The 14,323-nt window shown below is 43.5% G+C and overlaps 1 protein-coding gene across 1 annotated transcript; it reads right to left on the bottom strand.

The window, feature by feature from the left end:
• Positions 1–1,666: 1,666 nt before the first annotated feature.
• Positions 1,667–14,149, bottom strand: LOC129383875 (uncharacterized). The gene is made up of 5 exons (XM_072284335.1): positions 14,052–14,149; positions 11,600–11,800; positions 8,340–8,535; positions 5,058–5,275; positions 1,667–2,987 (listed from the first exon to the last, which is right to left on the bottom strand). The coding sequence occupies exons 1-5, from the start codon at positions 14,138–14,140 to the stop codon at positions 2,528–2,530; spliced, it is 1,164 nt and encodes a 387-aa protein (XP_072140436.1). The 5' UTR covers positions 14,141–14,149; the 3' UTR covers positions 1,667–2,527.
• Positions 14,150–14,323: the final 174 nt, after the last annotated feature.

Here is a 14,323-nt window from a genome sequence, read left to right as displayed (position 1 = left end):
TTCGACCATAGCGAGATGTGTGCAGCTCCCGGAGAGAGGTGTTTGAAGAGGGGAGAACTCCGGGGCAAGGCCTAGCAGTCGACGACTAAAGCAATGTACGGGTGACGTAACAGGTGACAATGCCTCGGGGTTAGATGAACGATTCCCAGGACTCCGGAGCATCAGGCGAGCTCAGTACCCAGCACCTCCACGAGTGTCGCGGTACAACGCTGACAGGGAGGCGTTCTTCACGAACAACAGCACAACGCGTTCGAAAACAAATGGAGCAGAGGCATGTCTGCTTCGTCCTCGCCCAATCTCAGCCACCCACTAGATGAAGTCCGGTAATGCCCCATCGTCGTTGGCTTCTCCGTAGAATACACGCGTCCATATATATATATATATATATATATATATATATATATATATATATATATATATATATATATATATATATATATATATATATATTCAAACGCAATAAACATGCCACCACGTCCTTTATTTCATTATGAACGAGGCTCCCATCTGGGGAGCCGAAACGTCTATTCTTGTATTCTTTCAGTGGTCGGTGTCCTTCCTTTTACCCGTCTTCATGGTACCTCCCGACCAGAAGGGCCTCCGTCAAAACCTCTACTTCAAATGCCATAAATATTAGAGAAAATTTCTTTGGTGTTCGGTGATAAGAATGATTTCTCCTTTCACATTTATTTGTATAAGGACATGCCGAGCTACAGCTTCCTGTATATGGTTTCTTTTTTCCCTGTGGGATTCACAAAAGGGGCATAGAAAGAAGGGGAAAAGAATGTATAAGAAGAACGTAAATTACGCGGCATGCAGACGACTGTATAAAAGCTTCAAATTGTGGACGAAGGCCCATTAGATCACGCATGGTTCCGAAACTCCTTCATTCTCTGCGCTGTCATCGTGGTTAGGAAAACAGAAATGAACGCCTCCCTCGTTTTACATAAAGACTGTGGCGGAAGAAATACGCCATTTTTCACGTACATGGCAAAAATTTTCAATGTGTTCCGCGACTGGTGAACGCACATTGCAAAGATGCTCTGAACATTCATAAGTTGCAACTAAGTTTTAAATACACGCTTGGAGCGCTACAGTTTCACATTTGCTTGCTTGAGCTCGTAGCTGGCAGCCCCTCTTGTACTAAATAAATCTATTTCCCTTTGCATTTTTAATGCCAACACCAGAATGAATTATGAGGAGATGAAGATCTTCGACGACGGAGTGGTACGTCAGTGTTTGTGAAGACAACGGAATGATACAAGGGCTTACAGCTCCGCTTTTTCTAATCACAGAGGACATGTGCCCGAACGCTGTGGGATCGTGTATGGCAGCACATCTGTGCTTCTAGTCTTACTGCTTAATTTTCAACACGAATTATGCAGTAGGCATCGCGACTCCCCCCCTTTTGTCATAACTGTTTAAATTGGTTCAACCATTCACAACAAGCATCCATGAATCAGAGCTTGTAGTTTCCATGAGAGACGGTAAAAAAGGAAGAGTGTGAAGCATTAGGGCGCATGCAAATGATGTTCTTAAAATTTTTTTCCCCTACTTCTGTGGGAAATGGTCCTCCAATCGGCGGTTTCAGTAACACATCACAGAAGTAATAACGTTTTCTGCCTTCACTTTTGAGGTGGTGAGGTGTTTTAAAGAGGGTTAAAAATGAAATGACTTGACAATTTATTGAACGGAAAGTATCTATTATTATGTCATTCTTGATAATGCAAATGACACGTAGACTTCAGGTTGGCTCTAAGAAAGTTCCATATCTTCATTACAGTACAAAGAAAAAGAACACAGGAAAACCTCTATTACGGCTTTGTTCAGCTATGCTGCGTTAAAAGTACAAGTTGGTCGTTCGTGCAGATCGCTTCTCCATTCAAATACTTCTGAACATCTTATGTAGTATGTCAGGAATTTCGCTAGGGAAACACCTTCAGTTCCATTTAAGCCCTTTTACTCTTGTAATCGAAAGGCCAGAAGCACCAAAGACAAGACACTTCACAAGATATGTATAGATAAAATACGACGGTCTCCTAAGTAAAAGAATGTTGACTAGACAGAGTTCAACGAAGTAGAGAATATTTCTAATAAGAAGTAGGCTAAAATGGCGAAGATAGTGGCTTGCGTTCTTTCTTTTTTGGTTTTTAGGAGTGCCTTAAGTAGTCACTGGGCTTTTGACTCTCGCAAGCAAGCGCTTTATTTCGACAGCACTGGTCCAAAAAACACGCATCAAGGTGAAATGAGTGGTGATGCTGAGGAGAAATTCGAGTAAACTTGACCCTTTCATGTAGTTTTCCAGCAAGGGAAGACGGTTAACGCCGGTAGACATAAAACACCACGAGGGAGTCAACCATTAACAGTTGCCGCTGCAAAAGCTCATCAAACTTTTTATGCACTATACATCACAATACTTAAGCCTAGGCACGATGGCCCTGTTCGGTAAACCAAAACACTTTGTTAAGTTTTGAAATTAATTCACAACTTAAGAGCACCCCGTACACAATCTCCATGTGAGCTTGCGTCAGTGATGGCGTTTAAACTTGGTGGTGTTGATCACAGGGTAATAAAATGGCCGCTCATTTCCGGGGCCCATGCTGGTCAGGTCCTCGCCCCGGTCCATTCGAGCCGCGAGCTCGGCGACGGTCAGGATAGGAGCATCCGGGGGCACGAAGGCGGAGGTTCCGAACAGAACCGAGCGCGCCATCTGTCCAAAGACATTGTCGACGTCTCGGATGTTGGTTTCGTTGAACGGAGCGGCGTGCAATGCATCGTGTGGCGACTCCTCGCGTGAACGCCACAGGAAGTGTACGGCAAAAGCGTTGCGCCAGTACGGGTAGGCGTGTGGCTCGTACAGGACGCTCAGCATGTCCATTCCGGTTTCCAGGCCATAGTACATTGCATGGACGAGGTGCGGATGTGGTTGGAGCAGAACCTTGAAGGGCGCCTGGCCCGCGTTGTAATACCAACGCGAGTCATTCAACCTGCACAATGAAAAGCAGGACCGTTGAAGTGATAAAGTGCCCCCGCATCTCCAGGTGCTTCGTAACAATTTCTATAAAGAGGTATTTAATGCAGGTAAGAGACTCCGTAACTCCCAACTGCCTAGCACTTCCTCCTGGTTTACCGAAAACCGGACAAGTATTTCTTTTCCGGTTAATCTGGCTTTCTGCTCACGTCAGAGGTGCAGAGGTGCGAAGTATCAGGGTTAAGCTAGACGTCAAACCCAAGGAATTCACCAAGATATTACGCTGACGACTACGCACATGGCGCCTCCTACAGCGGCGTGTACAGCTGCCCCAACTTCAAGCAAGCAGTACAACACAAAACCCAACACCTGACCTTGGAGTGTCAAGCAGATGATGCGGTGTGGAAAAGGTGCTTCCGTCAGGAACGCATACGAGAAGTGGATCCGACCACTCCTGGCTTTAGCCAGATCAGAATGTGCTCGCTGTAGCCAGGATATTCGGGCTCTAACACCAGTTGTACATCCATCCTCTTGCATCGCGCCTTACACTCCCGGCACGGTATTCCCCATTCCCATCGTTGGTATTACGCAAAAGAGGCATATCATCAATGAAACATTTATTTAACCAATCAACAAGGCTGTGCGAATAGTACTCTTTCAAATCGAGTCGAACCAGAACCAGAAGCGATCTTATATATACATGAAATAGTTGAATTGGTGGCCGATTATAAGTAGTTGCCTTCACAAAGAAATTTAAAACGATGATCATATTGTAGTATATTCAAAACGTTAGCAAGCTTTTGTCATTACATTGCGCATTATGAAGTTTTTTAAAATTGAGCATTAGGCCCAAGTTAAAATCCTGTTCGCGTGCTCGGAAAACTTCCGGTGAAGCGCGAATGATCGTGGTTAACCTGGAAGCATCCACCTGTTCGAATGCAGTAATCGTGGAACCTACGACTTTTGGTCTTAAGGCAAAGTCAATTAAGACAGTTTGAATACGGGTAGAGTTAATTAAGGCACTCGAACTAACGATCTTTCCATGTAGCAAACAAGTGATGTGAAGTATCAATGCATTCGAATGAGAGTGCCTATTAACTGCTCGAATGTCTCATGATCGCGCAAGCTTTCGTCTTCATCTTTAGTGCATGTTTAAGTGATGGTCAGCCCTTTTTTTTTTTCGTCGCTTTCAAGTTATTCTTACTAAGTATCTTATTTCGTACAATTATTGTTTGTGTTATTTCCCACGATATGTTTTTCTTGCGACTTAGTTTTTGCAGTCTTATACATTCATAACAACATCTGCCGAACGAGCGTACTAGAACATGGTAGAATATTTAAAATATAAAGAATTTATATAATTACCAGGCCAAGAAAGTTAAACACACAAAGCCACCGCCATGATGGAATTCGCATTGCGGCCTGCGCAATTATACTCCGACATGCAGAAATAAACTTACAAAATATTCCAACTAGTTCCATTGTAATGCGAAAATAAGCGTCTTCACTTCACGCGCCTATAGACTTTATGCGGGCTTCATTCCGCAATTTTTTCCTAGAAAGATCCGATGTTTTCCTTCTTCTTTTTTAAGTTATGCGTGTTTGAAAGGGTAAGTGCGTGGACCTCTAAACAAGCCAACTTATCAACTCCCAAATCCTTGATGCTCTGGGTCTTCTCTGAATCGCCTCTCCGCGTTCACGCCTGCTCTTGATTCACACTGAGAACACAACTTCACCTGCACCGGGCCATAGAAGACACCCTCCTTGAATACCAAGAAGCTTCAATGCTCCACCTCAATATACAATCCTGTAGCGTATGGTTTTCATTGCTATGTTCGCGCTTCAGTTGGGCCTTGGTCTGGTGAACTGGCAAACATTAAATTGCTGTATCATGGCGGCGCGTTAGCGTTTTCCGCGTCCAAGCATGCGCGCTTTGTGGTAGCCTTTTTTTTTCGTTCTGCAGAGGGAAGTATGTTGGCTGTAGGCTCCTATACTAGGGCAATGCTATTCGCTCCCAGCCATCGAATCCATTTCGCAGGGCAGAATTAGTATCAGTATAGCAGTAAAGTAGTACCACCCGACTTACTGACGGTAGGTGTCGAGGTAGAGACGAAGGAAGCGCGAATTCTTGTGAGAGAATATCGCCTGGTTTCCCATGAAGTCACCGTTCCAAATGTTGATGGTTGCCTCGTATCGGAGGAAGCGTCGCAGAGATTGAATCACGAACACATCTTTGTCAAAGTAGTAGCCTCCGTAGCGCATCAGAGCTCTCAGGCGAAGCACGTCGGTAGCGTGGTGAGATACCTGCGTGAGAAATGCAGGTGTAGAGCAAACAATTTGGCGTCGATTTCAGACCTGTCCTCTGTCGAATGCATAAAACTAAGTCACATTTAGTCCCTAGTGCCTTAGGTACCATTCAGTCACTTATACAGATAATATTTTGTAGCCTCGGTGCACGTAATGAAGCACGATTTTATGTTTGGCACCAACGCTATAACTTCTAACATATAGCATCGCTATAAGTCAGGCTTAGCATAATTTCCTATGCTGGTTCTAACTTTGCGCAACACAACACACTCTCGAGGTAGAATAAGGCGCTGAATGGCTTGTAGGTTTGCTAAAGCGTTCTTTGGGGAATCTATAGCAAGAACGAACAACGTTTTGAGCCAAACAGTCCTGCTACACCATATTGAGTAACATTGAAATATTTTGAGCAACCTACACAATATAAGGTAAATAGCTTCTGAGCACATCGTCCTACCAATGTAAAGTAGGTGCTTTTGAGCACATCGTCCAAGCACGCAGTTATTCTTAGTCTTCATCTGTAGTGCTACCTATGAAGGCAATCCTGTCAGTCATATTAGAGTATTTCACATAGGAGGTGCTTCTTTAAGGATATGCAGAATTTTCATGAGGAGGTTACAGGCGCAGCGAACGCTGTACCTTGCACAGGAATTTCTAGACGAGGCAGACAAAAGCTGCCCCTTAATAACGTGAGTTTCATAATTATATTTTGAAGAAAGACGTAAATGACTCTTATGAGTAGGACATGCAATGTTTCTACGAGGAAGAGCCGTTTTCCGTGAATGCCTTATCAAAGAAGAGATCTTGTCTAAGTGTCCGGAGGAAAGAGGTTCTACACGCCCAACTACACGGCCCGAATGAAAGGCACTTTTCTTCAGTGGCCAGAAAAGCGTCCCGAACTGTTATAGAAGTTTTCAGCCGAAAGTAACCTGCGAAGAAAAAAAAAAGTAGTGTGGGGTTTTTTCTAGCGTTGAGCCCATCCTAACCGTTCGTCTCGAAACAACCAAAAGAGCTGTTCAATAGAAATCAATAACTGAATGAAATATTTATTGTTGTGAATACAATGGAATACAACGATTAACAGAATTGCTATCATTAGGAAGCAGTCGCGAAATTGATTAGATTTGATTAGGGTGACTCAATGTACTTGCCAAGCAAGTATGCTATGGAGCCGGGGTTGTGTTTAGTGATAAGAACTGAGAGCATCTGCAATGAACACTTGCTCATCAATTGGTGGATGTGAACATATTGTGTTAATCAAGCAAAAGCCCCATAAGTTTGATGGTTTGTGCGGGCATAATTTTTATAACGTAAAATGAAATCAAAGCATTTTTGACCATAGTAAATTTGAGTACTTTAAATAGAGCACACAGTGAGGCACTGTCATGGTCTTCCTAGACACATATATATTTGTATTGAGACGAATGTAGGATTCTGAAAAGTCCGATAATTTTTCCTACTTTAGTGCACCTTAACCACTTAAGTAGGAAGAAAAAGCTTCGGTCTCAGGTAGTTGGTTTATCCTGCAAGTATACGCATAGCCGCATGCAAAATCCATGTGCATGGAAGGGATCTGTAAAACAGGATGGTGCCTTTCCAAATTTATGATTTGCCTCTTTGTCTTTTTCGTGCACTGTCCTTCCTCTACTTTTGCTTGTGGCTCTTCTTATGCATCATATTCATCACATACGATTTTTGGCTCACATCCATGCTAAACGTTAGTTAGATTGTATTTTCAAGTAGTAACAGTAATTCATCATGTAATTATACAAGCTCTAACTCAGAAGCATAGCATTCATATCGTGATGCGGAATGAAAAGCTACCATATCTGACAAAAAATTTGATGCCCTAGATTATAGTGCCAATGCGCCTTACAGTTTTATACCCACTTGCTACAAACTAAGTAATATTGTAAATTTAATTTTATTTATTTGGGAGAAAGGGTAACGGATCACTCCTAATCGCACCAGGAAACTACTTTCGTGAGGATGCCCACCGAATAGGAAATATTATTCGCCTCCGTACCGCTTTCAGACTAGGGGAGATATATTGGCAGAGCCACGAGAAGACACGCTTACAAACAATGGGGCGCAGCCCATACATGAATAGCGTTATGTGAAATATTTGTAACCAAAGCTAGACCTGCGGCGTCACATGAGAATATACGAAACATTTCTAAATGCACTGTGCTCAGGAACATCCATATGTTGTACAGGACGTGATCACATGAGTTGCTGTCTTAGAATATGGCGGAAAAAACCATTTCTTCCACAATTTTTCTATGTTACTAGCCCAATGCCTAGCAGCTCATCTGGTAACCTATACTGAATAAGTGCATAAGTTTTGTGCTAGAGAGGCGCTTACTCGCCAGTAATTTGGCACATTTTTTTTTTTCGAGCGTAGTGTCAATACTTTGCGAGTTTGCGCACATTTGTTCTGTGTTTACCTTAACATTGTAAACTTTATTTTTGAGAAACTGGAGCCAAATAAATATAAATGATATTTCTACGCTGTAATAGTGATGAAACTTTGCAGCAAGTACTTGTGTTCTATTTGAAGATGTGTTGTAAAGTTCATGGGCATCATTGAAATCTCATTTTATGTGTGTGTCAGTATGTTTCTGAAATTATTATTCAGTTTGTCTTGTGACTGATTAATAACAATTTCGACCGTTTTAGAGAAAAAAATTTTCCAATTGAGTAACTCGGCGACTACAGGCCACATCCAATTCACCAAGCATAATTGCAGGAGCTGCTTTTGAAGGAATCAAATATTCCCCAAATGTAAGTATTGGGAATCCCCGCTAACATGACCATGACTACACATCGAGGGTGCTTTCACACTGTTCGAAAGAGTACTAGCACTCTGTTCTGAAGGACTAAAATCTCTCGGTCAGGAGTACAAGACCTCTGTTTTGGGAAGTAGAAACACTCGGCTTGAAGGAGTAGAACCACTCTGTCTGGGAGAGTACTGAGCAGCGCCAAAATTCCCTCTAGTGATAATTGTGGGAAATATATAAGTGGCAGGAGCACAAGGATGTCTGGCTCAAGCGCATTCATTTACCTTTATAGGTATGCCAAAAACCTCCTCGGGGAAAACTGCAGGGATGAAGGTGAAGTTTATGCCTTCCAGAAAGCGAGTGTGGTTCCCTACAAAGCCGCAAGGACTGCAGTGAACGTATATCTTTTCGGGCCGGTGGTTCAAGTACATGGAGCGGAAGGCCACCACGTCAATAAAGTCCACCTCGGGTCTATTGAACCTGCACAGATGTCAAGATTATTGCATTTAACAACAAATACCTGTTAAGGCAGCGTTACAAGCTTGCTAATTATTAAGCAACCATTGCAGAGTAATACACAGCGTGTCGTTCAAGTGTAAGTGTTAACTGCAACATAATTTGCAGCGAGAACGCCGAATTTTAGTTGCACCCGCAATTCATTCGCTCACGCTGTAGAAAGGAACAGCGAACCGTCAAAACGCACATGCCGAAACAAACACGCATCATGGCGGCCGTGACGTATTTCCGTTTCCTGCAGCCATCGATTCCGGTGTTTGCAGCAGAGAAAAGCATCGTCTTGGATACCGGCTTCAGGTCCTCGAGGGAACCGTTACCGAGCGTTCCAATTCATTTTGCCACAATTCAGCGTTGCCAGCCTGGTTTGCGGTTCATCATCCTCATCAGCAGCAACCTGGCTACTCCCACTGAAGGGCAAAGGCCTCTCCAATACTTCTCCAACTACCCCTGTCATGTGCCATTTGTGGTAATGATGTCCCTGTAGACATCTTAATCTCATCCGTCCACGTAACTTTCCGCCGCCCCCTGCTACACTTCCTGTCTCTTGGAATCCAGTCCGTAACCCATAATGACCATCCGTTATCTTCCGTCCTGATTACATGCCCGGCCCATGCCTATTTTTTTTTTCTTGATATAAACTAAGATCTCATTAACCACGTTTGCTACCTCACCGAATCTGCTCTATTCTTATCCCTTAAGGTTACACCCATCAATCTTCTTTCCATAGCTCACTGCGTCGTCCTCAATTTAAGCAGAACCCTTTTCGTAAGGTTCCAGGCTTCTGCCCCGTAAGTGAGCACTGGTAATACACAGCTGTTATACACTTTTCGCTTGAGAAATAATGGCAACCTGCTGTTCATGATCTGAGAATGCCTGCCAAACGCACCCTAGCCCATTCATACTTTTTTGATTATTTCAGTCTCATGATCCGGACCCGCGGTCACTACCTGCCCTAAGTAGATATATTCCGTTACCACTTCGAGTGCCTCGCTACCTATCGTAAACTGCTATTCTCTTCCGAGAATGTTAAACATTACTTTACTTTTCTGCTGACAATTTTTAGACGCACCCTTCTGCATTGCCTGTCCAGGTCAGTGAGCATTCATTGCAATAGGTCCCCTGGGTTACAAAGCAAGGCATGATCGTCACTGAATCGCCAGTTACTAAGGTATTCTCCATTAACTCTTACCCGCAGTTCTTCCCAATCTGAGTCTCTGAATACCTCCTGTAAACACGCTGTGAATAGCATTGGAGAGATCGTATCTCCGTGACGGACGCTCTTCTTTATTGGGATTTTGTTGCTTTCTAGATGGCGGACAATGGTGGCTGACGAGCCGCTATAGATATCTTTCAGTATTTTTACACATGGCTCGTCTACACCCTGATTCCGTAATGCCTGCATGACTGCTAAGGTTTCGACTGAATCAAACGCTTTCTCGCAATCAATGAAAGCTATATATAAGGGTTGGTTATATTCCGCACATTTCTCTATCACCTGACTGATAGTGTGAATATGGTCTATTGTTGTGTAGCCTTTACGGAATCCTGCTTGGTCCTTTGCTTGACAGAAGTCTAAGGTGTTCCAGATTCTATTTGCAATTACCTTAGTAAATAGTTTGTAGGCAGTAAGCTGATCAGTCTATAATTTTTCAAGTCTTTGCCGTCCTCTTCCTTATGGATTAAGATTATGTTCGCGTTCTTCCAAGATTCAGGTACGCTCGAAGTCATGAGGCATAACGCATACAGGGTGGCCACTTTTTCGAGAACAATCTGTCCACCATCCTTCAACAAATCTACTGTTACCTGGTCCTCCCCAGCTGCCCTCCCTCTTTTCTCTAGACTATTCCCTCTTCTATTATCGTCGTGGGTGCCACTGGTACTGTATAAAGTTCTATAGATTTCCTCAGCCACTCAACTTTCTTATCCATATTAGTAATTATATTGCCAGCTTTGTCTCTCAGCGCATACATCTAATTGTTACCTATTCCTAGTTTCTTCTTCACTGCATTTAAGCTTCCTACTTTCCCGAGAGCGTGCTCAATTCTATCCGTATTATACTTCATTATGTCAGCTATCTTGCGCTTGTTGATTTACTTTGCGCTTCAAGTGCGGCATAGAAAAAAATTAGGACACATGTTGTGTACCCCGGTGTACCCCGCCTGCTGAGCTCAAAATTTTCAAGCCATCTGTGTGACATGCAACATGTAATGCATATTTATTGCTCAAAAATGAGGTGATATTGTCCCTTTTACTTGAAAGTACACATCCAATTACCACCGTATGGGGCCAGAGGTTTCATATTTATTGGGTAATGGTTGTCACCTACACAATGTAGTGCAGGCAGTGGAGACACCATACTCTACACATTTCTCGGTCACGTGATTGTGGAGCTTTCGTGAAGCGGGTAAACAAGTGCCACGCAACACTTTATACTCTGCACAGCGTTTTGCACAAACCACGTGAGGCACGTGACTGCGTTCCCTACTGTTTTTTTTTATTGGCCCGCTTTGCTTCGACAATGTATCCAGGGTGGACGGGCATACTTTAGAGGGCCGATCCTGGAGAGAGCGCTACAGTAAACAGCGGTTACCTGGACGTAAGATCGACTAAAACAGATGTGGCAAGCACCAACCCCAAAATTTCGATAAAAAAGGTTTGTTTATTAAAGGAATTGTGCATTTTGAGGTGTAAATTTCCTGCAATGAGAACACTCTGGTATCGTGGATTCGTTACTTAGCAATTGCGCAAAAACGTGTGGCCGGCAGCGTGGACATAAGCAAGGATATTAATGCTGACAGCAGTGTCCTAGCTATGATGCATTCGGCAGACTGTAGCAAGCAGGGACGGTCAGGACAATCAGGACAATTACTTGCATTAAACCGAGCGATAAAGTGTTGATAACCTTTTAGTGTCTTCAGTTCTCAAAAGAACAGGGAGCGATGATATTACTACAGGCCTCCCAGAATTAATATAGATCGCTGTATCATATCCACAAGAAGTGCTCGACTTCTCAAATTATCTGACTCACCTTACCAAGTGCAGTATGTCCGGCACTATGTTATCGCTGTACGCCGAAATGTTGTCCGCGTCGTAGAAGCTCCTTGGAATATGCTCCCTTTGCGCCGGAACGTTCTTTTGTGGGTAGGTTTGAGAGCAGTACAACTTCAAAAGGGCGTAGATTGTCCCGGCAACTACGAAGAATGTTAGGACAGCGAGGTCCACGCCAAACCTGATGGAAGAGGGTGCAATACATCACAGTCACTGGAAAGTTTGAATAAACAAATTATTGCCGTGACATCAAACAACGCCTCCTAGATAGCACAACGGTGGTGCACTTTAAACCCTGACATCATGCTATCTTGCCCGAATGCCATAGAAAGCATCGAATGTTCCCGTCTAGTGTGCGGTGATTTTGACGTCACCGCTTTCGTCACAAATGGCTTTGGCAGCGGCTCATTGGCATCAGCTCTATGCTCTCTCCTGTATGACATCGTCCTGCCTAGGCCGAAATTTCTATTGCTCGGACCGGCGTGACCAAAGCGGTCACGTCGAAATCACCGCGCCTTATCAACACCGCATAGACGGCACAAGGCGTGTTCACTTCGATTCATGACGTCATGCTACCTCCCCGTAATTTCGATTGCCAAGGTTGGAGTGACGATAGCGGTGACGTCAAAAGCCCAACGGCTACTCGGGTACACCCCCATCAGAGTTTATGGCAATCGGGCAAGGTAGCATGACGTCACAGATCGAATTGCATCGGCCTTGTCCTATCAAAGAAACGTTGGCATTGAAGTGTAAATTTTCGTCCACGTTGCATGACGTAATAAAGCAGGGTGCACATGCCTGTTACATAGGTGGGTTTGCGTCGTAGCTGCCTCCTAGTTGGAAAACGAGCAGCGAGGGTCGGAAAATGCATTTGTGCACAGTGCTTCTACCTCCATTCTCTCCTTTTCACGCAGCTAATTCATCTTTCTTCTTTTGGTACAAATTCGGATCTCACATTCGGATCTCAGAGGGGTTCAATTCTCCGCATGTTTATCGAATACTATTCGGACACACGCAAAGTACGAATATATTTTGTATCTTACTGTGCACTTCTAGTTTATATAATTATTCCTAAAGATAAGTTTTAGATGTCATATTTATATAGACCAAATTTGTTAGACTCAAAAATATTTTCGTCCGAGACCTGAGGAATCGTCCGAATCTGCATAATTACGTTTACGTCAATTTCGCTCAGACATTGGACAACAGTGTTCATCATAAGCTCTAGAATCATTAAACTTATTGAACCAGCTTGGCGCTAATGCCGTATTTCGGAGTTGATAGATAGATAGATAGATAGATAGATAGATAGATAGATAGATAGATAGATAGATATAGATAGATATAGATAGATAGATAGATAGATAGATAGATAGATAGATAGATAGATAGATAGATAGATAGATAGATAGATAGATAGATAGATAAACTTGATTGTTGATATTTTTCAAGTTATGTAACTTCAGGAATCTCATGGGTAAAAATTAACGTCTCAAATAATAAAGTAATGTCACTGCTTGCAGCATGTAGATACAACCTTGTACAAATAAATGCAATATCTTCCAGGAAAACCACCCGAAGACATTTCGCATGAATGCACTCCAGGAGTGCGCCAAGAATTAGACGGCCGGAAGAACACAAACTTTCGTAAATACAACTCGTTTGGGATCTGCGGCGGCGGCTGCGAGCAAAGCCAGAAACGCGCCAATTCTGAAAGAAACCTGTGTGCGCGAACGTTACTGCCTTGCGATTGCATTGAATGCAGCCATCGTAGACTGCCATCGAACGCGTGATCTTGTGATAAGCGGCAGAACATCCTAACGACAAAGTAACTTTGCGTTGTGTACACAGCTAAAAGGAGAAGAGAGAGAGAGAAGAAAGAAAAAGCGTTTCATGGTATATGACGATGTTGGCTTCTCTCATGCACACTGCTTGTCAAAAGTACACAAGCCACGTTGGCGTGCCGTAAGTTTAAACACTCTAGAGATGGAAAACGTCCCCCGTACTCAGTACACAGAGATAGCGAAGATCAGGAGCGCCACGAGAATGGAATCCCCAATATGCACGGGAAAGGTTCTGCGTAAGCCAAATTTCGACAAAAGCTGAACGACCCCGTCAATTACTGAGCGTCACAGTGTTGATTCAATCCGCGTAAATTGATCAGATGTTCCCGCTTATGTTTAGGCACGTTTCGGTTTCTGTAAATTAGGTTTCAGCAAGTTTGCATCCCATTGCGCTCTGTTTCGATGCAAAGGAAGAAAAGAAGGGACAGCGCGCGGTAATTCTTTTCCTTCTTGCTCTTCGTCAGTGGCCCGCTCAGTTCGCTGCTTCAATTATCGGAACTACCTGTCCTTCACCCCTGTGACTATAACAATAGAACAGAACGGAGAAAAAACAAACTTAGTAAAAGCCGGAAGACATTTCAGACATACCGCTGTAATGGTGCCAGCAAACGACTGAAGAGGCCTGCCGGACGGGTAATTTCTTTCGGTTGTCCAAGCAACTGATTTCGTGGCTCCATTATGGCTACGTGTTCCTCTTGTCAGCAATTAATGGCACGTGCCCACGTGGGCGCAGACCAGCACGCGCGCGCCAAGAGGAAGAAGAAGAGAAAGCAAATGCCAAATTAGGTTTTAGGATTCAGTGTCAACCGAATATACATCTACATATAAAATGTAGCATAGTAAACCAAATTTCACTGGGA

The sequence above is a fragment of the Dermacentor andersoni genome, chromosome 9, assembly GCF_023375885.2.
Source record: "Dermacentor andersoni chromosome 9, qqDerAnde1_hic_scaffold, whole genome shotgun sequence".
In the NCBI taxonomy this organism is placed as follows: domain Eukaryota; kingdom Metazoa; phylum Arthropoda; class Arachnida; order Ixodida; family Ixodidae; genus Dermacentor; species Dermacentor andersoni.
Note: the sequence above shows the minus strand (reverse complement) of the source record. Positions and strands in the feature narration are given on the sequence as shown.